The sequence below is a fragment of the Capsicum annuum genome, chromosome 8, assembly GCF_002878395.1.
Source record: "Capsicum annuum cultivar UCD-10X-F1 chromosome 8, UCD10Xv1.1, whole genome shotgun sequence".
In the NCBI taxonomy this organism is placed as follows: Eukaryota; Viridiplantae; Streptophyta; class Magnoliopsida; order Solanales; family Solanaceae; genus Capsicum; species Capsicum annuum.
The window spans coordinates 152521438-152547161 of NC_061118.1; the positions used below are offsets into that span (position 1 = coordinate 152521438).

The following is a 25724-nucleotide window of genomic DNA, read 5'->3' on the forward strand; positions in this document are numbered from 1 at the left end:
GTAGCATCAGATTCTTCCTGCCAAAGACAAGCAACAGTTCCAAGCAATGTTCCTTTTCTTTTCTTGAGAGCAAAACCAAAGACAAAACCTGATAGCATCTTATCTTCCCCCTCCATAAAGCTAATTCTTATAGGGCATCAAGGTTTTATTCCTTGCCTGTTTCTCAACTTGAGTATGATAACAAACAATTATCACGAATAGGGACTCTGATTGTCAATTTCACCTTGAGAGAATCAAGCCAATTGAGCATGGAAAACGAATAAAGAGGATTAAGGTTTTTGTTCAGCTTTAACGTGAGTACAAACGTTGGAACAATGAAATACTAATTGATCGGAGGAGCACATGAGGAAAGAGAATGGAACCAACCAAGATGGATTACCATTTACCAAGCAATGAAGCACGTTAATATACTTCTTCTTACACAATTTTCACCAAGTCAACGGAGAGACGTTCCCTTAAATCATACCGACAACTCGTTAGAACAATTCTAATAAGAACAATTCTAATAAGAACAATTATTCAGGATTGCACCTGCTTATTGAGTCATAAAATAGATAACAAGTCTAAAGAAAATTTCTGAATGGACTACAGAAAAAGGCACACGAAAGCACTCTTCAACCTAAGAAGAAGCCTCAAATAATTAGTTTGAGAGAACCAAAGACATGGAGTGTCTAAGGGTTGGATAAGTTACAAATTCTAGCATCTTACAAAATTGAAGTATATCATTCCCTCTTCACAATCGTCTATCTAAACTTTGATTCGTCCACATAGACGCCAGTATGCTCCAGTGTGGAATAGAGACTTCTCAAAAACCCATATATCACGTACCAAGACCTGGATTGGAAAAAACAAAATGAGAAACTAGTGCTTTTTACTACTATTGCATAGGCAGTTACATAGTTGTACTTGCTGCCAAAATGTTTCACTCGTATAACTACTATGATGGTTGGAAACTATAAATTTCAGCATACCAAATATTAGACCTTGTAGGGTCTGATTGTATTATCTGTGTTAACTTAGAAGCCCTTCACTAGATGCAACCAGGAATGCTATTTTTTTTTAAGAATATAGAAAGAGAAAGTTTTAAGAGGCTTGCAAGGTAAGGCTTCTGCTTCCCAATCCATACGTTAATATCCCAGACATATTTTAAGATATGGAGCCATCATCTTAGACTAAATTACAAACTCTGGTTCAACATTCAGCAATTTTGGAGGGTAGCAAAGTGACTTTCTTCACATCGATGTTGGATGGCTAATTCAGTGAATCGTTGCATTATACAGAATCTCTATCACATACCTCCTTATTTCTATCTCCAGAGACAACAGCTCCTTTTGCATCATATGCCTCAAACTTCTGCAAGAATAGCTTAATATCAACACAAGATAGTCATTTCTAATAATTCTAGACTGCATTACAACAAAAGATGTGTTGGTCTTCTAAATTTTAAATATTAAAAGTAAAACCTGACACACTCTTGGAAACTAGATGGAGTTCCTTTGGACTAGTAAAAGGTGGGAAAGGCTGTTCTCCAATTATTTCATTTACAAACTGATTTTGCTAAGGTGATATGATAAGGGTTTATTCTTTTTCTTATCCATAAGTGGCAGCAGGGTCTCTTAGTTTAAAGGTAACAAGGTAAGTGTTTATTTCTCTTCTTATCCATAAGCTGCAGCAGGATATCTTAGTTTCAAGGTAGCAAAGATAAGGCTGATATGAAGCCAATAGAACTCTTTTCTTTTCTTTTTTTGGAGGCGAATTTAACAACCGCAAAAATTAATCCTAATTTTTCTTTATTATACACTATGTGACCACAGCATAAGGTATTTTCAAAACTCTGGTGAAAGAATCTGCAATCAGTTAAGTCCATTAACAGACAAGGGAGCAAGTTCATCATCAACTAGAAGTCATTGCCAATTGCAAGCACAGTCGGGTTAGTTCATCTGTTTTGGGTATAGAGGCTGCCAGTCTTTGAATAAGCAGTTGGAAACTAGAAAGTGATCTTCCAATTCTCTTCTTTCTATCCTCGCAAGCAGGAAATTTTCACGAGCTAAAACAGTCTATCAAAACAAGGAAGCAAATGGGTAAAGTCATTGCCTACTGGCATGCCATGATTCAAGTTTTAGGTTGTGTACACAGAATCCTCTTTAGGTACTATGGATAGGAGAGCACCACTCGGCATCTATTCACTTTCTTCTTTTCTCAAGTTATGATCTGAATTGTGACATTATCTTTTGCTTGTGTTCTTTCTTCCGAGTAATTCTCTATAAAATGGTAGTCTTTCATTGACATGTTGATTAGCAATAAACAAGCATTACCTGCCAGGCTTACTCTGAAGTATTAAAGGTATGGTCATATAAACAAATTATGCAGCTATCTGGTCATATCAACAGGATTGGATGTCAAGTTTTACAACCGAATAAAGCATTACAATCATGGGATGCAGAAAAATTAAAACAGCTCCAATACCATTGATGGTAGCAGGCATCAGCATCAAATGAACTCAAAACAGTCAAAAGAATATTCAAATTACTGGCCTATTTACCTGCTTAGACAGAAACTCAAGTGTCAGCTGTATGAACACCTTACTCAGATCATCTCGATCAACACCAATCTGCAAAAGACGCAGCTACAGAGTTCTATCATCGCACAATTAAGAAGGGGTAAAAGTTCAACGGCCAAAACTTCCACATGAATAATCACTTGGTGGAGAGAAAATCTAAAGAGAATGAAATTCTTTATTTTCTTGTTACATGATAGAGGTTCCATTTGATGTAATAATTCTCAATATTCATGAAAACAGACTGAATGGACGCGAAGGGTTATCATCCCAGTTAAGCTAGCACTCTCTCCCCAATATATTGCATGGCAACTGGCAGAGTCATCTTAAGAAAAGATATAGGCAATAAGATAGGTACAAAAACTAAAAACATTATCAGAAGCTCTGCTACACTATTTCTTAAACCCTGATGGGTTTTGTAATCGACCCCATTGAAGTTTCTCCAAGTAAGACAATTACCAAAAGCAACCCAGGAAGAAATTTTATGAAAGGGTCATCGAAAAAGGTTTTGCTCCTTGAAAACCAAATCAGAGAGACCAAAAATGTAGATCATATCCATCACATGGAAAGTGTCCATCAGAACCCGAGCAGAGAATTTATAAAGGGTCAGCAGATAAGGCTTTGTTCCTGACAAACCAAAATAAGTGGGACAAAAAACGTAGATCATATCCATCACTAAATGTAATAATCTTCGTAGTGTCCTGGTAATTAACATAACTTTCCTACACATGCAAATCAAGGCATTAATGAGCTTAAGTATGGCTATGGTTTGGTACTTGCCAATCGAGCTCGCAGAGTCCGCACTTTAACAATTGGTTCAATTAGTTCCCAGTAGACAGTAGGCCACACTGATTCTCGCTGCTTGATCTCATTCTTGAGAGCCTGTCTTGTACGACCAAAGGAACAAATATGTCAAACAGACTAGTTTTGAATTTGAAGTCAGAAAGAGTGAAGTAACTAAATAGCCCATGACAAATATAGATAACTGCGGACCAACTTGCAGCCAACTACATATAAAAATTGAAATGGTCCAAGATCCACTCACGACAAACAGGACCTAACCCATGCCAAAGGCATAATCTCATCATTTATCCAAATAACCAGGTTAAGCAGCAAGATTGAAGGCTCGGTATGAATTCAGAATAAAAAATACTAGGTAAAAGAACCTACAGAGTACATACGGTCCGTAACTAATTTCCTCAAAGTTGCCTTTCCTCCGTCCGCCATTTGGGTATTTATCTGAAAGGGGAAAGCAGAAGTGCATGCGAGTCAAATGCTGAACATAAAATATGTAACTAGTGAACAGAAACCAGAGAATGACAATCACCCAAGAAGTCTCTAGTCATGAAAAAGCACACGTCGAAAGCACACCTCTTTGTATATGCTAACAGCTTCAGTATAGAACTTTTGTTTTGAATATCCAGCTTTTCGTAGTTTAGCAATGGCATATGCACTTTTGAGCTGCAAATACAATTTTGTTGGGTAAAGCTGATGACAATGACGATCAAGGACACAGAATAAGAATTTTGCGTATACTCACCCTTAAATAATCTCAATAAAAGTTTTGTACCACCCCGAGTTTGAAGGAGCATGCTATGAGGGGTAAAAAAATTAAGAACGGCAGATGTTGAAACAATTTCTTTTTGTGAAGCAGTCAAGTAGCAGTACAAATGGGTGTATATAGGATGGTAAGACGCACAAATAATTACCTCTGAAGTAAGATCCTCCTTTGTCCTTTTCCAACCATTTCTAGTGAAATATCTGATATCAACATTTGAAAAGTTGAACAAAGGTTGTTTTGCATGATTGCATTAAGTATAAAGAACTCCAAATCACTGAATGAAGCACTTCTTAACTTTATTAATAATGCACTCAGCTACTGCGACCTCTTTATCAGAAGCTCTACAAAAGAGATCTGAAAATATTCTTTAAGGAGTGTATGGATGAATCTGCCATGGTGAATTCTCCTTAAATTCCCTACTTTGAATAAGACGTTTTTTTAATAAGGTAATGTTTCATTGATAACCAGTACCAAGACAATACTCCACCAAGTACAAAAAGCAGGACTTGGTTTATATTACAAGCTTCAAATATTCTAACAAGTCCAGCATGTCATACATATTTAAATCAAAATTTACTTTCATCCAATAGTACAAATTTTGAACACATCTATATTTGACAACATGAATCAACTCCTTTTTGTCTTCAAAGCACCTCCTATTTCTGCTTTGAACTAGATGTTGCTAATAAATAGTCCAGAGATCTCTTATATGTTTCCAGCTACCAATACCATAAGAACTTACTACCTCTTTTATGCACCAGTCACCATGGTGCTTGTTGTCCATATGTAGCTTACCTCACTTTTCTCCACATTATATTTTCTCCTTATGATACCATCTTATGTGAGCATATACAATCCATCCTATCCTAATCAATGCCAGTTTGGAAATTATAACTACAACAAAGAATTTGACTGTCCCAGATTGCCATACCAAAATACCATACTAAAACTGATTAAAGAGAAGATTTAGATATTAATAAAAAGTGCGAGCAACCAAAATCGATAGCCAATTGCATGAGAAGTCTAACTTACCGCTTCCAGAATGGGATTTTTTCACGAGGGGCATAAGGCTCATATATGATTCCAGGACTCAGCATAGACACTTTGACTGCTCCCTGTGGATGGAAAAAATTTAAAGCTTAAATGTTTATCCAACCTAATTATGAAAGAAAATTTCTTTTGACAAGAGAGGATAGCTCAAGTGGAAAGCACATCTATCTCCAACCTTAAGGTTGTGTGTCCGAGTCACCAAGGGAAAAAATGACCATATCAAAAAGAATTTTTTTTTTTGATAAGGTAAGTATATTTCATTCACAAACAAGGCCGAGCTGGCCATATAAAATGGATAAAACAAAAAGTAAAGAATCTACAAGAACTGATTCCCTACAAAGTCCACCCATTCTTCTATACAGCTAGGAATATTATGGGTGCACCAAAAGCAAATGAGAGACCGGAGGCTATTCTCACCTTAGAAAAACTAGACTCTACCCCCTCAAAAGCCCTCCTATTTCTCTCTGTCCAAACAACCCACATCAACACAAGAGGGACCAAATTCCAAGCCTTACATCTTAACCTAATCCCTCTTCTCCAACAAAACATGAAACCTTTCACAGTTTTTGGCAAAAAGAATAATCTAGAGGCTGTAACAGATTAATGTGCTAAACACTCACAAGTAACAATTAAGACGAAACCATGCATATTTATTCATCACCAGCAGTGTTTCAATTAACAGATTTTGTTACCATTTTCCGTGCTTGAGCTGGAGCTTTTGCTTGTGTTGTAACGGATCGCATGTAGCCATAGCTTATTGGATCTTGCATCTACGCGGAAGTAAAAGTGATGGAAGTAATCAAATCTCTCATCCAACAAAATAAGGATATACAATTGCTACAAGGAAAACGAGCAGGGGTAATTCCACCAGAAGAAAAAGGGTGCAAACTAACAAGGCCAAAGTAGTACAGAAGAGAAGTAGAATCAGCAACAAATTAACGGATCAACCAAGTTTAAAATATTATTAAAACAGTTCAAGGAGAACTTTGATCCAGTCTAAAAGAGATAAAGGACACACCACAAGAGTGTCAAACATCAATTGGGATTCGATACACTCTTCACTCGACAGAAAATTGACCTCTTCTGCAGGGAAACGCCCCCTAGACTAAGCTTTCTTTATTTCATGTGAAATAAGAAGAGGAGATAAAAGCAGCATATAAGAGAACTTTAATATCAGAGTTTATGCTACTTGATAGAAGAAAATTATTAGCTACTGTAATAAAGTTTAGGTTAAAATGAAGTTCTCTAATTTTTTTGGATTCTTAGTTATAAGATTATATTTTGTGAATTTCTTGACTTTCAATGTCTTTCATCAACGGTCAAACACAAAGTGCTTAAACCACTTGAGACAACCAATAGATACAGGCAAGTTAAAACTTAGATAAAATGCTCACAAAATTAAAATTATAAAAAGAAAAGAATAACTGCCTGCATATACTATTTTGATATTTTTTTCAAAACCAACTCACCGTAGTTGAACGGAGCATTGTTTTATCCCCAGATGTCCAGGGGATACCTCCATGGTCCTTATGCATGCAGGATGATATGCTCCTTAGTGTGATATGTGGAACTGAACACCAGAAGCAAACAGTTCAACACAGAAAGATGTTTGTTCCACTAATAGCTCAGAGTTCAAATCTAAAAGGCAGAGAGGCCAACAGAAAGAAAAGAAGAAAAAGCAAAGGAAAAAAGTAAACTAATTGTTTCAGAGTGAGTGGTTGGCCTTTCACCAAGTGAACAGTCTTTGTTGTAGATCTATTATTCCATATATGGAAGTCAGGCAATTTATATAAGCAAGAGGAATTGCTCCAGCACTTGGTATCTCATCACAAGGAAAGATGATTCATTTCATTACAGATAGAGCTATCCCTATAAGAGCTTAACGACTAAAATGGAGAAGGACAGCAGAAGTTGTTAATAGGATGATCAGAAAACAACATATAATTCAAGCACGACGCTATTCAGCTACAACTAGAGCAGCTTAATATACGATTTCATATTGCAACCAATCCCATAAGTGAAGCAATAACCATAAAAAGATATTCATTTGCCTATTCCATTTTGTCTTTCCCTCAGCTTCTAGAAACAGCCAAATGAAGTAAATTTCAACAAACCAACAACAAAAACATAACAGTATAATCCCACAAGTGGGGTCTGGGTAGGTTAGTGTATACGCAGACCTTACCACTACCTTGTGGGCTGAAAGTAGGGTAGATGGGATATTTCCAATAGACCCTCAGCTCAAGTTAAAACATTACCAAGCAGTTCTATAAAGGAAAACAACGAAAGAGAAGAACCCTAAGATAAAATGCTAATGATAGCATGACAAAGCATACTAAAAAGGGAACAGTCACTACAACAAAATAAATACTACAATAATCTGAGTGTAAGAAACATCAAATAGTCACAGAAATGTAATGACAAGAAACTCTCAAACCAATACTACAACTACTAATATGAAGGAATAAGCTCGACAACTCTCCACAACCTAACTCACCATCTACCCTATTCCATATCCTCATAAAGATTCATCATTAGAGTTTCAATGCACATACTTACCATTTGTAACAAATTTTGAATTGCTTCTTGAGCTTCCTAGCCTGCAGTATGAGAAAAAAGAGTCAGATTTGACACAAAGAAAAAAAAAAATAGCTCAATATAACGGGAAATGGGCATTATAAATTCGACTATAAATAATGAATGCGAGAAAAATGGAATAAAGAAGCTTACAAGGTAGAAAAGTGTCGAATTTCAAGTGTTTGATAGATGTTTCGAAGCGAGTGATATCGGCCTAAAGCCATGTGTGAGTGATCAAGAAGATTGAAGACCGGACCAATGGAGGTTTTGGTATTGCAGAAACAAGGGTTTAAGGAGGATTTATTTGCTACTTCGCACCATAAGTTAGCCGCTACTGCTTACTGTTTACTGACTGCCACCTGTTTATGATAAAAAGACGAAAATGCCCCTTATATTTGTCCATTGGCATGTCTAACACTGTTTGGACAGTGGTTGGTTTCCGTGGTATGATATGGTATATAGTATAATTACTACAAGAATCATGTTTGTGAATCATGAAAATCCTCACTTTTTGTAACCACCAATTTGGTGGTATCCCATAATTTATTTTTTATTTTTCAATTGTGTCGTTACTTAATATTATATAATCTTATTTTACCCTTCACTCTATATTATTTAACTCCACCTCATATTCCCACTTCGCCAGCCTCGCCCTCGCCCCCTCACCCCCACCACCACCCCCAATTTTTAAATTTTCCTTTTCAAAAAAATTTCAAACTTTTGTTTATCCCACCCCCTACCTTTACCCGACCCTACCTCCTGTCATAACCCCCGCCTTAATTTATTTTACAAAATTTAAAAACTTTTTCTTACCCACCCTCACCCCTCCTCCGCCAATTTCTTTTTTATTTTTAAAATTTATTTTTTAAAACTTTTAAGAAAATTTCCTCACACCACCCTACCCCTGCCAGCTCCCTCTCCCCCCACCCCAAAAAAAAGATATTTTATTTTAAATATTTTTTTTAAAAAAAAATTCTTACCTCAACCCCTATTCCGACCTCTTACTCTACGGCCCCTTCCCCCAAATATTTTCTTTGAAAGAATTAAATTTTTTCTTATCCAACTATCATATTCGTTTTCAGTATTTTGTGTTAAATATATACAAATGCTTTTAGAAAATATTTTCTACTTGCATAACGAACATAAGAAATAATTTATTTTTCTAGAAAATATTTTTTTCAATTCAATACCAAACATACCTGTAGCATATACATAAGTTGCATTCAAACTTTGCACTTGTCGTTGGTGTCGTGTCTTAAAACACCAAAAAGAAATAAAATTTGCTATTATAAAAAATGAATTCACTTATATTTATTTTGATCTACTCTTTTATTGAATTTGTTAGAATTTACATTAATTTAATAATTTAATATATCGATGTGACATAATTTATGAGAAGTAGTAGAAAGAAAATTATTTAATTAACAATTATTGATAAATTTAATATTTATAATGATCGAAGAGTATTTTAGTAAAGTTGCCAGTTATGATACAGTTCATGTTGGTATAATATACCACAAATTACAATAATCATTACAGTTGAAAATAAAATGAACAAAAGTGAAGAAAATAAAATAATCTTCTTCTTGGCTGAGGTATGGATCTCGCTTTCTTTAAGGAGATTCAAGCCCATTGTGGTATAATCTACATTGATCCAGCAGTATATCTCGTGACTTTTCCCCTCCAGGATACAACAGCCTATCAACGATATACAACTCAAATAACTCCGGATTAGTTGAAAAGTCCAAAACTCCACTATAAGAACACCTTCCTTTAACATATATTTACTCTCTTCCCCCATTCATTTTAATATTAAATTATGAGAGTTCACCATTTTAGTTTAAGGTAGACTATTATGCATAATGAAGGTGTGCTCTGCATTGAACTTTCACTTAGTAAAACAATAACTTTTACTCCAGAATCAGTAGTGGTCTCAGACTTGAACTATGACTACTTAGAGGAAATAAAGTATTACTGCTTACTCACAATAATCAAGGTGTTAACATAAGCTTTAATAGCGAGCACATTACGGCCATGTGCTATCCCGATTTTTCATGAACATTTTTAGAATAAGCCTCATTCTCAAAGGAAGCGGCCTACTTCTACACTCACATAGGTGAAATCCGTCGAGAGTACTCCTGTAATTTAGCACCCCACTCATACAAGCTACAGATTTTCATTAAGAGTTTTCTTAAACTCAACCTCACCCACATTACAGGTTAATGCACTCACATCATAGGAAGGATTAAATAACAGTGCATCCCACATCAAGTCATCATATGATTCGTTCTTCCCATTGAACCTGGTTATAGGATTTCTAGTCCCTAGGTTGGGTTTCCTCATATATGATTCATGATTTTTTTATAGATTTCTTTCCTCCCCATCGATGTGATTCAGACCATTTTCTTGCTAAAGCCTTAGTTTTGAATCTACAAGATTATCATAAAGTTAACACAATTAATATTGGTATACCATTGATCAATATGATCTCACAATATTGTATTTTTCTCCCTATGGTCTGAATTTACCACTAAAAAAATGATTTACACTCTATCAATAAATTTTTAGTGCTATCATATAACTCAAAATTAGAGAAATCAATTTCTCAACATAAAGTGATTGATCAATTCACTTTTACTAGTTGAAACTAAAATAGTTAGTTCAACCTTCATAATAAGCTAGCAAATTATAATTTATTTCTCATTAGTAAATAGCACCAAGTTTGTTTTTTTTTTTCTCATTTTGCATCAAAAACACTTTTAAGTACAACAAGCCACAACATTTTTTTTTAACCAAATAAATATACTTAACTTGCTTGTTTAAATACTTATACATAATTCATGTCAAGTGCAACTAGCCACATATCTCATATTTCATTAGGCTAATAAATTCCTTTTTTTTACCACACCACATTCACATATTTGAAATAAAAAAAGTTGCATGACTCATATAGAATCAACAAAATGCATTTCACAATTTTTTTTTCACCATAATATGACATGTCAAGGAAAAGTTCATCACATAATTTAGGTATTTTTCATTCCATGAATGAAATTTATCTCACTCAAATATTTAATGTTAAATGGGTAATCAACATTTTTTATTCTTTCTTTGATAACATGCTAAAGCCAAATATAAGACATCAAGTCATATACAAATTAATAATGACATCTAATTTACTCCAACAATAATTATGCACTTATAACACTTTTTTAACTCATTCTCAAAAGTGCAAATATCACAATTTTGTGGTGATTTTTTCTCATTTCATTAGCCCCCACTATTTCAAGATTTAGAATACCACTTTATGATCATGAAAAGTAGTATTATTTTTTTCATTAAAAATATTAGGTAGAAGATTTTTTACCTTTCTTCCACAACAAGTAGAAAAGTTTTTACCTTTTCGTCGCTTGAGTTGAGGAAGTATAAAATATTTTACCCTTCATCTCTTCCCTTTCATCTCTTGAAGAGATTAGTGATGTTGAGATATTGAGATCTCCATCTTGATATTCGTGATTTTTTAAACTGTAACAAAACATGAATCTCGTTAAAATTGTTGGTGTAATATACCACAAATTACAATAATCATTACAGTTGAAAATAAAATGAATAAAAATGAAGAAAATAAAATAATTTCTTCTTGGCTAAGGCGCAGATATCTTGCTTTCTTTAAGGAAATTCAAGTCCACTGCGGCATAATCTACACCTATCCAGCAGTATATATCGTGACTTGTCCCCTCCAGGATACAACAGTCCATCAACGATGTACAACTCAAGCAACTCCGGATTAGTTGAAGAGTCCAAAGTTCCACTATAAGAACATCTTCCTTCAACATATATTTACTCTCTTTGTATAGTGAATATAGTTAAAGACTTAGCATATTTTCTTGGTCTCAACTCTATCTTTCACTAGTATAGTTACTCTATTTTGTATAGTGAATATAGTTGGAGATTTAAAATATTTTTTTTGTCTGAACTCTCTCTTTCACTTCACATTTTTTTCTTCATTCATCAAAGGAAGAAACACAACTATTTATAGGTGATGAATTCTTTCATGTATTGGATAAGATGAATGAGGGGTAGTAATGTGGGTAGATAAATAGCTTTGAGGTTACATATGTTACATGAGTTATAAGACATAAAAGGATGTGTAATGGACAAATAAAGACTTAGTGGTTATAGGAGTTTTAAGAAACTCATGACCACATTCTTCCACTAACAAATATAAATAATACCCACCAACATGGGTTGTGACGCAGCGGATAGGGCTGCTCCACCCTTAACCATGTCAAGAATAGAACTTGGGCCTAACTCAATGGGCTGCTCCACTCTTAACCATGTCAACCATGTCAAGAATGGAACTTGGGGCTAACTCAACGGGCTGCTCCACTCTTAACTATGTCAAGAATGGAACTTGGGCCTAACTCAACCTCAAAAGTTAGCTTAAGAGGTGACCTAACTCAACCTCAAAAGCTAGCTCAAGGGTGAGGATTATCCAAGTCCATATAAGCAAACCACTAATCCATTCTTCAACCAATGTGGAACTTTTATCCACGGGACTTTTACCCACTCTAACAGCCCCCACTCCAAGACTCAACTGGCACTGGCGCGTAGACGGGGAGCCCAAAACGGGAATGGACCCGACTCTGATACCATGTCAAGAATGGACCTTGGGCCTAACTCAACCTCAAAAGCTAGCTCAAGAGGTGAGGATTACCCAAGTCCATATAAGTAAACCACTAGTTCATTCCTCAATCAATGTGGGACTTTTACCCACTCTAACAAATCAGAGGTCGAGGGTTCGACCCTAGGCATGCAGAAAACTCTGTTGAGAGCGCTTCTCCCCGAATGAGGCCCTACGCGGTATGAATTCGAATTAGTCGAACTCCAATGTGAATATCGGACAGCGAATAGAAAATAAATAAAAAATGTAAATAATACCTACTAACATATGCACTTAATATAATAATAAAATGCATATAGACAACAATTCATACTGTCAAAATAAACAATAAAACTATTGTTAAACAACGGTAAAGTTTATTCAAACATGCTATTATATTGTATTGTACAGTACAATACCGTATAAACAGTGTCAGAAAAAAGGGACACTTACGTTATCCATAACAGATGAAGATTCAGCCACAACCAATGAAGGAGACACAACATAGCATAGCACAACACAAACCACTCGAAATATTTTGTGAACAAAAAACAGAAACAGAATCACATAGCCACTGTCACTCTGAACAACAACTTGTTCATGTTCAAGATTTTTTTCTACTGTCTCACAATCTCTGATCTCGTACTGTTTCTTTTTTCTCATGGAAACCATTCTCTCCCCTCCTTTTTCTCCTCTCTTCAACCCCAAAACTTCCCTTTGTAAGCCTTTTCTTTCACTTCCTCACTTACCCAAATCAACTTCAGCTAAGCCAATTTGCTGCAGCCTCAGAAAACACTATTCCCAGGTTGAAAAAGATTCTTTTTCAATACCCAAAAGTTGGGTTTCCCATGTTCAGCAAGGACTAGCTGCTCTAGCTATTTCTTTAGCTCTCAATTTTTGTCCAGTTGTGTCATCTGGTTCTGCATTGGCATCTGAATTTGATGTGTTAAATGAAGGTCCTCCCAAGGACTCGTATTTAGTTGATGATGCTGGTGTGCTTAGCAGGGTGACTAAGTCTGATTTGAAGGCATTGTTGTCTGATGTGGAGAAGAGAAAAGGCTTCCACATTAATTTCATCACTGTCCGGAAACTCACTGTAATTTTGATTCTCTCTTTTTATCTCTTGCTAATGATCTATAATTAGTATTTTTTAGTTACTGAGAAGAAAAGTTTCAATCTTTACGGTGCTTTTCTACTTGATGGTAAAGTTATTGTCATGTGATCACGAGGTTACGGGTTCAATCCGTGGAAACAGCCTCTCGTAGGAATGAGGGCATAGAGGGAGCATAGTAGTCCGGGCTGCCCTTTTTTATGCTCAAGTTCTTTTGTTAATTTTTATCTTGGGAAAACTTAAGTGCTGGTAGACCTCAACCTGTAAACTATAATCAACCCCCTCTTCCCCCAATCCTCTAGTAAGAATAGGAGAAAGAAAATAATGAGCCTGTTAAACACTGAGGAAGAAAAATAATTGAAATGGTAACTTTTGGTGTTTTGTAGAGCAAAGCTGATGCTTTTGAGTATGCTGACCAAGTTTTGGAGAAGTGGTACCCTAGTATTGAAGAAGGAAATAATAAGGGTATAGTTGTGCTCGTTACAAGTCAAAAGGAAGGCGCAATAACTGGTGGCCCTGAGTTTATAAAGGCTGTTGGAGATACTGTTCTCGATGCTACCGTCTCAGAGAACCTTCCAGGTAGGAAATACTTCCTTCCAGTTCGTTGTTGTTTGGGAGCGTTGATTAGTTATGTCATTGAGGTTGATTTCCAACTGAACAGCTTATTGAGAACATTGGCAATAAGTAAGCAACAATCTTGGTAAAGACATGAAGTATAGTACAGAAAATTAGTATAATAGAGAATATTAGTTTTCACAGATTGTACGAGGTTAGAAAAGTCTAATGCTCTTCATCAACATTAACATTGGCATGTAAGCAATTCAGTGAGTTTGATAAATGCATGATTTTTGATTGACTCTTAGGTCTTAGCTGCTAGAGAAGCTGTCTCATTGTCATGTCCATGGAGTTACAAGCAGGACCTAGAAACACAAACTCCAAAGAGTTCACCTAGTTGCTTATATATTAGTAATGATCCTGAGACAATCTAATGGAGGAATGAGTATTTTTTTTTTCCTTAGTTATTCAGTTCATACAATAAGATTTCTTTAAAAGCATATCTTCTGGTCCAATAGTAGATCGTGTTATCTTTTATGTATTCGGGTACAAGAATCTGTATATAAGAAACACAAACTTCAACACTGGTTCAAGTCCAAGACAAGAACACTTATGAAGTTCTGTAACACCTTCAACATCAGATTACGAATAATCTATCTAAGAAGTGTGTTAAGATTTAGAAAAGAGATGAAACAGAATTTAAGACCAAGTCCTCCGAATTCACGGAGTGTCCTTAAGGAATAATTTCCCTCACTGTATCCGAGGTTTTGGAATGTTCCTCCCAGGATAAAATGACCTTCAATCTGAACAATAGCGGTACCTCAAATTGTTGGATTCAGCGAACTCACTCAACGGTTTGATAGATCACACTGAAAGTTTTTCAAGACAAGAAGAGAGTTTTTATTTCAGAAAATTCGTACCTAAACCTGTGAATGAAAGCAGGTTTATATAGCCAACATGTGCCTCTTCTGAAAAGTGGCAATGGTTCACTTAAAAGGTGTGACCTTTCTGGAAAAGCCATGTCTGTTTGTCCAAAGAATGTGTCTTTTCCGAACAGTCATACCATTTCATGAATCAGTGTATCATTTCGTTGAAGGATTGATATAAATGGAGTATCAAAACACAGAAAAAAGTTGCATTTTTCCCTTTAGTATTTTCGAACTAAATTTCTGTCAAATAAACTTTGTCCAAAAAAATAGATCTCATCGGTCAATCCGAAGCCGAAGCCGAGCGAGCGACGACGGCGCGAGGCATCTCTTATTTCTTGCCTCACTTACCATGTGGAGTAAGTGTCCCTTATTTTAAACACTCACAAGTTCTCTTATTCCACCAATGTGGGAGAAAGAGTGAACTTTCCAATTTGGGAGTACACTTTCTAAATTGGTGTCTCCGTTCTCCACCATTTTTCCTCTGTTTTTCATTCACACTTTTTTCATATATTTGAACCAACAGATCGTGATGTAGAAACTCTGGAGAAACTAGTATCATTTGAATGATTCTAGTAGGATTGCAATGACATTTAGACATGCAAGAAATGGAAACAGATCCCTTTTTCCTACTCTTTTTTTCCTTTGAACTTCGCTGAGGAGCATATTCTAAAGTAACAGGCTTTGCTTCTCTGCTATTTTGTCATTATATTTCATAGATGTAGCCAGTTTTTCTTCATTCAAGGAATCTTTCTCTAACGTCTCTAACGCACCTGCTATGTGTGCATTAAGATAGTTTTGCAGCTCAATAAGCACCAAGAAGGTTGAATGTCTTTGACTTGAAGGTTTGCCGAAAATTTTCCTTTCATAATCTTGAATATCATGACCAATTAAAACAAAAAGTACAAAGGTCTATGTATCAACTTTGATTGTTATGTTGTATAACAACTAATTACCACTAACTAGTTGCGTGAAATCAGTCTGAGTATCTAGATTCCACTCATATGAGACAAGCAGAAGTTATGGGATGAGTAGCTTTTTGAAGAGCGAATTTCACTTTTATAGTTGTCCTTTTTGTTTGAAAAATGTAAAGTGGAGAGGATGCTTGACAGCTTAACGACTAAGTTTTAACTCGTCATTAATGATAGTGTTAATTAGTACCCTTCGGGTATGTGTTGTGAAAGATATGGGGCTGAGAAGTCGTTGCTTGCAACTGCTATTTACTTAGTGAGCTTTCACCACTTCATTCCTTAACTGCCCTCTTTCGTTGGTTCAGGGAGATTATAAGTATTCATAAATTTGCAGTACATTTTTAAGAGGCAACCTTGCTTGGAAGTTGAAAGAAGAAAGTAGAAGATCTCTCTATTTCATTCTTTTTTAGCTTTATTTTGTTTCATGGTGAAACTTGTACGCTAATGCTCTTGATTCTGATGGTGGGGCTATTGGTTTCCATATTATAGTCTTGGCGACTGAAGAAAAGTACAATGAAGCAGTTTTTAGCACTGCCAGACGTCTTGTTGCTGCCATTGATGGCCTTCCTGATCCTGGTGGCCCCCAAGTCAAGGATAACAAAAGAGAATCCAACTTCAAATCCAGAGAGGAAACAGATGAGAAAAGAGGACAATTCACCCTTGTGGTTGGTGGGTTATTAGTGATTGCTTTCGTTGTTCCTATGGCTCAATACTATGCGTATGTTTCAAAGAAGTGAACTGTCTGAATCTGGAAGGTTACATTTTCCTGAAGACTTGAGTAAGCATGTATATTATCTTGTACAAAATGGTCCATTTGGAAATGACTTCATGAGAAACTGAAAACAGATAAAATGAAAATTTTGGACCTCCCTTAACATAAGGGATATCACCATTTCCTTTTTTTTAGAACTAGAGGAACTTTTCTGTTGCGTCGCTGATAATGTAAAGGGGATGTTAATTTTCATGACATGGTCCATAAGTTGTTATATATTTTCAGGAATCCAAGAAAGTAATGAATTTCATTACCAAATTAGAATATATAAGTATACAGAGAACAAAACAATGGCAAGCATGTTAGTTCCTCAGAACTTTAGTTTTAGAAGGAAAGGCATCTTGTCTGCAAAGGGTGGATCAGAGTATTTTCCGGTGAGAATTTGTGAGGCGACAAACTGGTTTGCAGTTTCTGTGTAGTGTATCCCATCCCAGTTGATATATTCACTACTGTCATTGCATGCTTTGGCCGTGACATTGTTTCCATCCAACACCTTTGTCTGACCACAGGCGATCCTGCTGTCATAGTTAAGTGGAGGTCCTCCATATCCACAGCAAGCCATTAGTGGCTGCTCAAATCCTACAAGACGTAAATGCAAAATGTCAAATGTTATATTGTTTTTATTCCCTTATACAATTTAATGAAAGTGCACTTTGTGGAAAATTGAGGTATAATCAAGTATTGTGATGGCAAAATTATGATTTTGCAGCTGCATATAACAGAGAAATTATTCTAAGTTTGTTTGGTCAAAACTAGAACTCAAAGGTACCATCTCTCCTCCACTCATGGCTTCCAGATGAAGAACACAGCGGACGCGCAGCAGTTCATCTCAATGAATTTCATATGATATTGGTCGAACAATTTCACTTTATTTTTCATGAGTTCTAAAATCCCAAAGAAATTGCATAATACAATTTTTTTGGCATTGCGAGTAAAGATACTTAGTAACTTACCATTTCGAGAATAGTTTGCAATCAGATTAGACTTGATGGAGAAAATATCAACATGTGTGATATTTGCATCTGAATACTGGCCCTGAAGCTTCTTGCAGAGGGCGTAAAGCTGCAGGTTCAAAATTTTCGCAGCTTGATTATGTGAGCTAACACATCCTAGTTCATCCAACTTTGATGCATCTGTTCCAAATTTGGCAATATTCTGACCTAAGCACCCCAGTGGACCTGTGTTATGAACCCAGAAGTTTCTGGCCCCTAGGTCATACAATCTCTGTGATGTCAAAGAGTTTAGAACATATAAAGAACTTGCAACTGATAATCAGTACGGAAATTCCGCATAAATTTCTGTTATAAGAATTGACCTTGAGACCATCTTCAAATTCTGTAAGAATAGTTGGAATTGAAGCTAGGATTTGATCCAATGTCTTGGAGTAAAATCCACCAGCAAGATCATTCTGGCCTATGTCGAACATATAAAGTCCTTTCTGGAAAAAATCTTGAGCTGGAATGTACTTATCATACTTCCTGGCTGCAAAGAAAATCAAAATATAACTCACTGGTTATAGGATTCTGATGTGTTCAAATGAGCACTAATAATCAGAAACATGATCAAACTTACTCTTTGCTTGAATTTCGGAAACCCGATTCTTGAACCTGAAAAACTGAGAAACTTGAATCCCAAATGAAAAAGGGCTAACAGATGATGCAGTGGCAGGAAGTATGGTTGAACCAGCAGCTGCAAAGTTAGCTCCTCTTCTGAAACTTGGTGCAGCAAGGGAGTCCAAATAGGAGTTCAAGAATGGCAAGTCCATCGCATCCACTGTAACAAATAAGAAAAAAAAACAGTTTATCAAGAAATGAAGACCATTAAACCCCCCACCCCCTATAAAAAAAGGGCACTTTGAAGTGGGAAGCATACTCAAGAAATCGATGATTAGTCGGCCATCACAGAACCTCCCAGATGGATTCTTGAAGTAAGTTTGCCCATTAGGTGGCTCTAGACGATCACCAACGCCTGCAACAAGGCCTCCAGTATCAGAATTTGAATCACCAAAGTTGAATACAGCAGGGTAATTGAAATCTATGGTATTAGCCAGGGGCAAACAAATGAAGAAGATAGCAAGAATGTGGAGGAAACAAGTGGTTGGAGAAGCCATGTTTTTTTTGCCCCTTTGACAGAAATGTTGGCATTGTCATCCTCTTAAAATAAGATCTGTTAGGCTTTCGCTTCAATTTCAAGTTGTCTTTGAGATGTGGGAAAGGCTAAAAGTTTAGGAATTGGTTGTTGTTCAATTACTTTCATATCCTTCATATATAATGGATGCTATGATTAGAAGTGTTTCCATTAAGGAGAAAACAGATTGATTAGGACAGCTTCCTTGTTATCAATCAGGTAAAAGTTGTCCCTTTCCATGTTATTTTCTCTAACCACTAATGATATACTCGGCTGAGAAAAAACTATGCTTTATGGTTCTGTGACAGAGACATTTAAGAATGTCAGTGCATCATTTCTGATATCATGTTTAACTCAATCTTGGTCAGACATGTACATTTGAAAGCTGCTTGTCTCAGTATATAAATAGCAATGTCGTTTGCTTTTTATGGGCTTCCCAAGTGTAATATTTCTACTTTTAAACATTTAGTAGGCAGATCTAAATTGAGAAAGTAATGAATAAGTACATTAGGTGGAGGTCAAACATGTTACAGTAAAGTATTAACTCAAGTGATTGACATCCCTAACGTCCATGCATACAGTATATTTGTCTAAGCATTAATGGTATTCTATACTTCTTTTTCAAGTCAGTTTACATTATAGACCTTCTATGTAAAATAAAAGAGTGTGGTGGGATGGTTGTAATCCCCCTTCATTGTTAATTAGAGGTCTCAGATTTAAACCTTAAGAATCAAGAATTAAATTCATGATTAATTAGAGGTCTCAAATTTGAATCATAAGAATCAAGAACCTTTTGGTTGAGGATGCTTTACCCCCAACCGATTAGATTAGATCAGTGGAGTCAGTTGTTGTGGGATACCGGATGGTCAAATTGGAAAAAGAATATGTTTAATAACACAAAACTAGAAGCCATGGTAACAACCCTAGTTCAAGGACTAGGAACTATTTGATCATGTCGATCCATGTACGGTTTACAACTCTAATGATTCTCATGTTTTTAACACCGGTAATTCTAGCACCTTATAAAAGCTGCATCATTAATGTCACACAAAAGAGAACGAGGGTATTTTTGGCTTAAAGAAAATATTGCTTGAAAACAAATTTTTAGTACTGTGGAAATTAGAAATCTCAGAAGGCAAATGGGACCTAGAAGCTTCAATCCTTTCCGCAAGCAAAATGGGAACTTGCTTCCACGAATTGCAAACTTTGAAGGCTTCCTTTACATGTCCAAAAATGAAAGTGCATCATAATTCGCAAAATATAAAACTTCGGTCAAGTTTTATGTTTAAAAAATCACAATTTGGAATCAAAATCCTATTTTCTTGAAAAAAAAAAAAAGGGTGGGGGGGAGTTTAAATTGAAGTTGAAATTTTGTATAAATTTCATAAACAAAAGCTGATTTCAGATCAAAACTTGAAATTGGAATTCCAAATACTACCGGCAAACGCCACAAAGTCAGCAAAAAGACAAAAGACGTACTAGTATCATTTATGATTGATTAAAAAAAGCATCAGATGGCAAGTAACCTAATATCGAATTCAATATTCACGAGGAAAAAAATTCAATATACATGTCTTAAACGCAATCTTTAAAAATGAAGGTTCATTATTACAATCAGAGAATCAAACAGAGTGGCCTTATTTCGAGTTGACGTCGATAAAATTCTTCAGAAGCTTTCAACCTGGCCTTTAGAGCGGCATTCTCCCTCTTCATCTGTGAAATGATCCACCACGGCACATCAAAATGAAGCTCTATACCATTAGGGAAACTCACCTAATAAAGAAATAGTGATAAGTAGAATTCTTATCATTTTTCTTACCTATGCCTTAGTTTCATCCAATTGATAATGTTAATTGTTAACTAAGACGGTATGTGGATCGTAAACTATAATGTCAATCTTTTAGTGGAATTTTCAAAAAGCATGGAAGGTTAAAAATGTGAAGGATGTTATAGCCTCATACTGCAAACCCTGCTCCAATCTCAAAAATTGATCTCTCAAACGTTCGCTGAGGCTATGGGGCATATACTTCTCCAAGAAAACCTCGGAGAGCTGTACACAGTAATCATATATTTGTTCTCTAATTTTCTCAAATTTCACTTTCATTAGGTATATGTGGTTGGAGAGCTTTTCATTCTTTTCTAAAATCCAGCAGTATAATCCTCTCCCAGAAAGTGTTGGAACTCAAAAAATATAAGCAAAATTCCTTCCTAACCTACTTCATGAAGCCTCTGCTGAGTACATAATCTTTCTGGAAAAATCTCTCCTAGGTATTCCAGCAAATACACTTTTGTATCGACGCAGAAGACCATTTAATGCCAAAAAGAACTTCTGGGAAAGCTCAGTTAACCCCTAATACTTTTCTACTATTTTCTGATTTGTTAAACAAAAGAGCAAATGAAAGGGAAAGCAGCGAAATAATCAAATTGAATAGAACTCTAGTTATATCAGTGAACTCGGATGTATGTATCTCTTACCTTCTCTACACCTGTACTCAGCTCTTCCACGGCTTTATGCAATGATGAGATTGTTCTTGACGTGACATCTTCATATGCTGCTTCTATCTCATCAACTGAATTGGGATCAAAGAAAATTCCCTCCAGTACAAATAATTTCTCAAGCAATTGAACATCTTCGGCTGTCATTGTCTCTCTCAGCTATGTAAATCAGATCATTAGCTTATAGTACAGTAACCAAGGATAACTTAAATTACATGAACCAAGGAAATCAGACCTTGCCCAATATCCTCTCCCTGGACTCATCTACATTGGTATAGACAGCTATAGCCTTGTTACAGTCTAGATCTTCCTTGCAACTAACATGTACCGATGCCTTTATATGCTTTGCTCTGCTTGAAAGGAGAGAAACTAGAACTTAAAATCCTTACTTTACATGTATTGGTCAGCACCAAATAGTAGACATGGTAAGCTTTTCGAAAAAAAAGGCTTTAACTTATTAAGTTAAAAAACTAGGTTATGCCACAAAAGATGGAGAAGATCCATATTGGGTTTAGTCTCTCTAATAGTTTGTAGTTTTGTTGAAAGTACATATTATACAAGTAAAGAAGTTCTGCATTCCACGAAGAGAATCACAGGTAGAACTTATTGATGTAATTATCTTGGAGTCCTTGTTCAAACATCATTAATAATTAACAGATTCATGCTTCACTACCCAGACTCACTGATCAACCACAGTATCATTTCCAAATTGAAGTTTCCTAGATGCACAAATATTGCAACCTATACATGATTTTTTGATAGGAAGTAATCAAATGAGTAAAAATTGTTGGAAGATAAATAAAAGGAAAAACAATACCCAATGGAATGTAAATTGAAGGAAGACCAAAACAAGAGAAGAAACTATAATGGTAACAAAGGAAATATAAGAATACTAAAATGAAATCCTTAAATTCCAAAGACATAGAGCTAATAGGGGTCTTACAAAATTTCTCGATTTCCTTTTGTGCATTATGTTCCTCGTTGTTCCCTTCTTGGATCTATGGCAAGAAGTTCACATAAAACTGAGTTTACATACCTAGCACCAAATCGCAGGGTAGAGAGGCTCTCTGAAGAATTGAAAGGGCTTGGAGAGCAACAGCAAAGTAATGCAGTCTGAGAGCATCCACCCTGTGAAACATAATGTAGATGTTCAGCAATGTAGGCAGGAAGTACAACGAAAATGGAGTTTAGGAAGTGAACTAACAAGAGCATCTTGTAGGATCCGAGTGAGCTTAGAATCACGATAAGGAATATGAGTTGGTTTTCCTGGAGTGCAGCTAGTCATAGCATTTATCACTTTCCCAAGTGCTGTGAGGGACTGATTGATGGTCTTTGCTTCTTCAAGAATTTTACCTTCAGCTCCAGTCTTCTCAACTTTCTCTGACCCCGCCAAGTCTGCGAGTATCAGCTTTCCAAATTTGGTCCTGCTCGGAAAATTCAAATATTTAGGATAGATCTTTCAAGTTTCAAACCTATTGAGAGATAATACCTTTTATCCTTCGCGAAATCCTGTTGGACAGTAAATATGTAGAGGCAATGGCTTCTGCTGCTCGACATATTCATTTCTGGACTAGTTAAAATATTTTAACAAAGAAATAACAGAATAAATATGTAAAAGGAAGAAATTTTGTTAACAAAAGGCAAAGGATACGTGTTTCTCCGACTGCTCTATTAGCTATCCCACTCTGTAACATGAACAGCATATCAGAGCCAAAATGTGTAAAATGCCTCATATGGAAATGCATTGTCTCATTTTCCCTTACAGATAAACTTTGCAATGCTTCTGTAGAGTTGGATATAGCTACCTGGAAAACAATTTAAGATTCTGCAGGCTTTAGAAATTTCCAAGGAAAACTAAAATAAATTTGGAAATAGATCTATAGCACTTGATGGGAATCAAGGACAAGTAGATTTTTCGCATAAATTTTTGTTGTTTCTGAAAGTCAATAAGTTCAGAACTTAGGTCACTCAAGCTTCCTAACATATCAAGCAAGCCAGCTGTTTTGGTTGGTAGTTTGTGAGTACTTAAATTTATGCAGGATGCCAGAGGAGAATTGAAGATAATCCATCATAAATCCGAATTACAAACAGACATTACCAAGTTACATTGAGCAATTGCATGCTAGAAAACTAAAAAAGTATAACAATTTGAGGGAAAACGTGAAAGAAAGGGTGCTGATGTGTCTTACTTCTGTTGCTCCATTTAGAATAATTCCATGTACTTTACTCTCCTTTATCTGTATATTGTCCTTTGATAAATCGAAGAGATCCCTGAGAGAAATTGATAACTTAAAAGCATGTTTATGAATAAAGCGATGTTGAGTGATAGCAATAGATATGAATCGAGAAATCTCCTCGGGTACAAGTGAAAGTGACTCAAACCTTACTTTCTCCATGTAGATCTCTACCTGTAAGAGTAAGAAATTTCCTTAAACTAGTTTTTCTTCCTTGATGACTAAGAGCTTAAAGAAACATAGCACTCGCCATACAAAAAGTTGAAATACAATAACAATAACATCCTAATTAACAGATTGTCACCATTGATAATTTGATTGTGTATTTGCTTGGTTTCTCTGAATTCACTATGGCATCAAAAAGTCCATCCACCACTCTCTGCAACAGTCCTTTCTTCTTGTTTTCACAATCTACAATGCTTGGTCCCTAAAGCAAACAGAGTCAACAATGAACTATTACTCCCATAAAATGCAGCTTTATGAATGTCGTAAAATCATTGTTACCTCCATGCTATATGTCTTTCCTGCTCCGGTCTGAGAAAGAACCAAAAGAACAAAGAATAGTCAAAGAAGACAATACGGAAAGGAAAACAAGAATTTTCTCCTTCTATCAATCACTAATAATGTATGCACTACAAATTGAGTATGGTCTTTGTTCTCATATTTCTGCAGTTGATCCTTCAATAAATCGGACTCAGTATTCATACTAAAAATCTCCAATTCACATATTAAAATTGCAAGCATCCGTACATAAAAGGCTGTAATCAAGCATTTACCTGTCCATAAGTGATAATCGTGCCATTTATTGCATCTACGGCACCTATTTCCACCATCGTCCAGATAACGAATATTATAAGAAAAGTAATCAAATTTAAAACTAGTTCACTTTTTATAATAACTCTCACGGAATTCGATCGTACCTTGGACTATAGGCAGAGCTAGAAATTCATATATATCAGCTTGTTCAGATCCTTGATAGAAAACTCTGTCGAAGGTAAACTCAAACTCTTGTTCCTTTTCATCCTGTAATGATATGTTACAAAATTAACTAATAAATCTTGTAATGAAAATAAAAAATATATTCACTTTATTCGATACTTTTGAAATTGAAAATAGAATTGGAGTTGTGTTTTGCCATACTATTTTCAAAAATATTTTAGAGTTTGGATGTACTTTTTTTATAAAGTGATAGGAAAAATTGTGTCCAACTCAGTAGAAACACGTCAAGAGGTATTTTTAAAAAATCAAAAATTGTGAAAATATATTTCGAACTACGTTTTTGGTTTTCATGAGTATTCCGGAATAAAGTGAAAATGAATTTCAGAATATTGTAAACAATATTTATGGCCAAAAACCTACTAAATTGCTAATGCTAAGATTTAGTGGTACACTTCATACTTCACGTTTAATTTGAAATTAATAGAAAAATTAATATACGAAACAGAGATTAAGTTTTAAAACCTTGATTATAAATGAGTCGGAGTTAATTCCTTGAACAGAGACAGCATCGCCAAACTCGGAGAGTTCCTTGGAATTCAGAGGTCTGAATAGCACGCAAACTTTCATACTGGACATTGTTAAGCTGATCAACGATCACTTTGCAAGAAAAAAAGTTGATCTCTGAATACGATTATTTGATGAACGAGCTATGAAGATTTTCCCGCCAAAAAAGAAGCTTGGTATACCACTGAGCTGATGGAAGTGATTCGTGAAAAGAAAGAAAATGAAGAACGCCTTTGGTATGTATTTAAAAGATTTGGAACTTGCACTATAGTAGTATTTCTTTTTCTAATAAGTTTTTGCATGGAAGGCCCCTAATTTCAATGGTTTTTAATTTTTACCCCTCAGATTTGTAATCGCTACTTTTTACTCTTATTGTTTGTTTATTGAAATTTATGGGCCAAAATACGCTTATCTATAACCTAATTTCGTTGGACAAAACTATTTTTTTAATGCAAATTTTTTTTAAAGGATATCTGTCTGAGCATAAGTTCTGTAGTATTTGATTCATACGATAAGAATATTTAGAGAACTGTGCATGGGGTGTAAATTGTATCACTAAAATTATGTTTTGAGGCACAACTCGCTCCGATGAACTTATGTCCTTGAGCATAAGTCGCTCCA

At 35.5% G+C, this 25724-nt stretch overlaps 4 protein-coding genes across 11 annotated transcripts; 1 reads left to right on the top strand and 3 right to left on the bottom strand.

Moving 5' to 3' along the window:
• Positions 1–463: 463 nt before the first annotated feature.
• On the bottom strand, positions 464–8057 carry LOC107839511 (39S ribosomal protein L45, mitochondrial). Its single transcript, XM_047394641.1, has 12 exons — positions 7899–8057; positions 7728–7768; positions 6638–6738; positions 5861–5938; positions 5151–5233; positions 4267–4318; positions 3929–4018; positions 3728–3796; positions 3338–3439; positions 2543–2611; positions 1297–1353; positions 464–834 (listed from the first exon to the last, which is right to left on the bottom strand). The coding sequence occupies exons 1-12, from the start codon at positions 7967–7969 to the stop codon at positions 748–750; spliced, it is 900 nt and encodes a 299-aa protein (XP_047250597.1). The 5' UTR covers positions 7970–8057; the 3' UTR covers positions 464–747.
• A 4787-nt stretch (positions 8058–12844) lies between these two features.
• LOC107839513 (UPF0603 protein At1g54780, chloroplastic) lies at positions 12845–16935 on the top strand. Its single transcript, XM_016683029.2, has 3 exons — positions 12845–13504; positions 13906–14098; positions 16461–16935. The coding sequence occupies exons 1-3, from the start codon at positions 13070–13072 to the stop codon at positions 16706–16708; spliced, it is 876 nt and encodes a 291-aa protein (XP_016538515.1). The 5' UTR covers positions 12845–13069; the 3' UTR covers positions 16709–16935.
• Positions 16936–16971: 36 nt separating this feature from the next.
• LOC107839512 (GDSL esterase/lipase At1g54790) lies at positions 16972–18974 on the bottom strand. The gene is made up of 5 exons (XM_016683028.2): positions 18616–18974; positions 18316–18516; positions 18059–18225; positions 17697–17967; positions 16972–17322 (listed from the first exon to the last, which is right to left on the bottom strand). Exons 1-5 carry the CDS (start codon positions 18851–18853, stop codon positions 17054–17056), a joined length of 1146 nt encoding a protein of 381 aa, XP_016538514.1. The 5' UTR covers positions 18854–18974; the 3' UTR covers positions 16972–17053.
• Positions 18975–20368: 1394 nt separating this feature from the next.
• Positions 20369–25355, bottom strand: LOC107839514 (kinesin-like protein KIN-1). 8 transcript variants are annotated; one of them, XM_016683032.2, is made up of 15 exons: positions 25062–25351; positions 24521–24623; positions 24377–24420; positions 24105–24134; positions 23905–24027; positions 23749–23774; positions 23556–23637; positions 23130–23171; positions 23018–23051; positions 22856–22931; positions 22571–22790; positions 22403–22494; positions 21602–21716; positions 21346–21525; positions 20369–20643 (listed from the first exon to the last, which is right to left on the bottom strand). In XM_016683032.2, the coding sequence occupies exons 1-15, from the start codon at positions 25173–25175 to the stop codon at positions 20485–20487; spliced, it is 1440 nt and encodes a 479-aa protein (XP_016538518.1). In that variant the 5' UTR covers positions 25176–25351; the 3' UTR covers positions 20369–20484. The 8 variants fall into 8 exon arrangements, with proteins under 8 accessions (XP_016538518.1, XP_016538519.1, XP_047250601.1 ...); XM_016683033.2 differs by having other exon boundaries at positions 20369–20583; positions 25062–25350; XM_047394645.1 differs by having other exon boundaries at positions 23018–23171; positions 25062–25352.
• Positions 25356–25724: the final 369 nt, after the last annotated feature.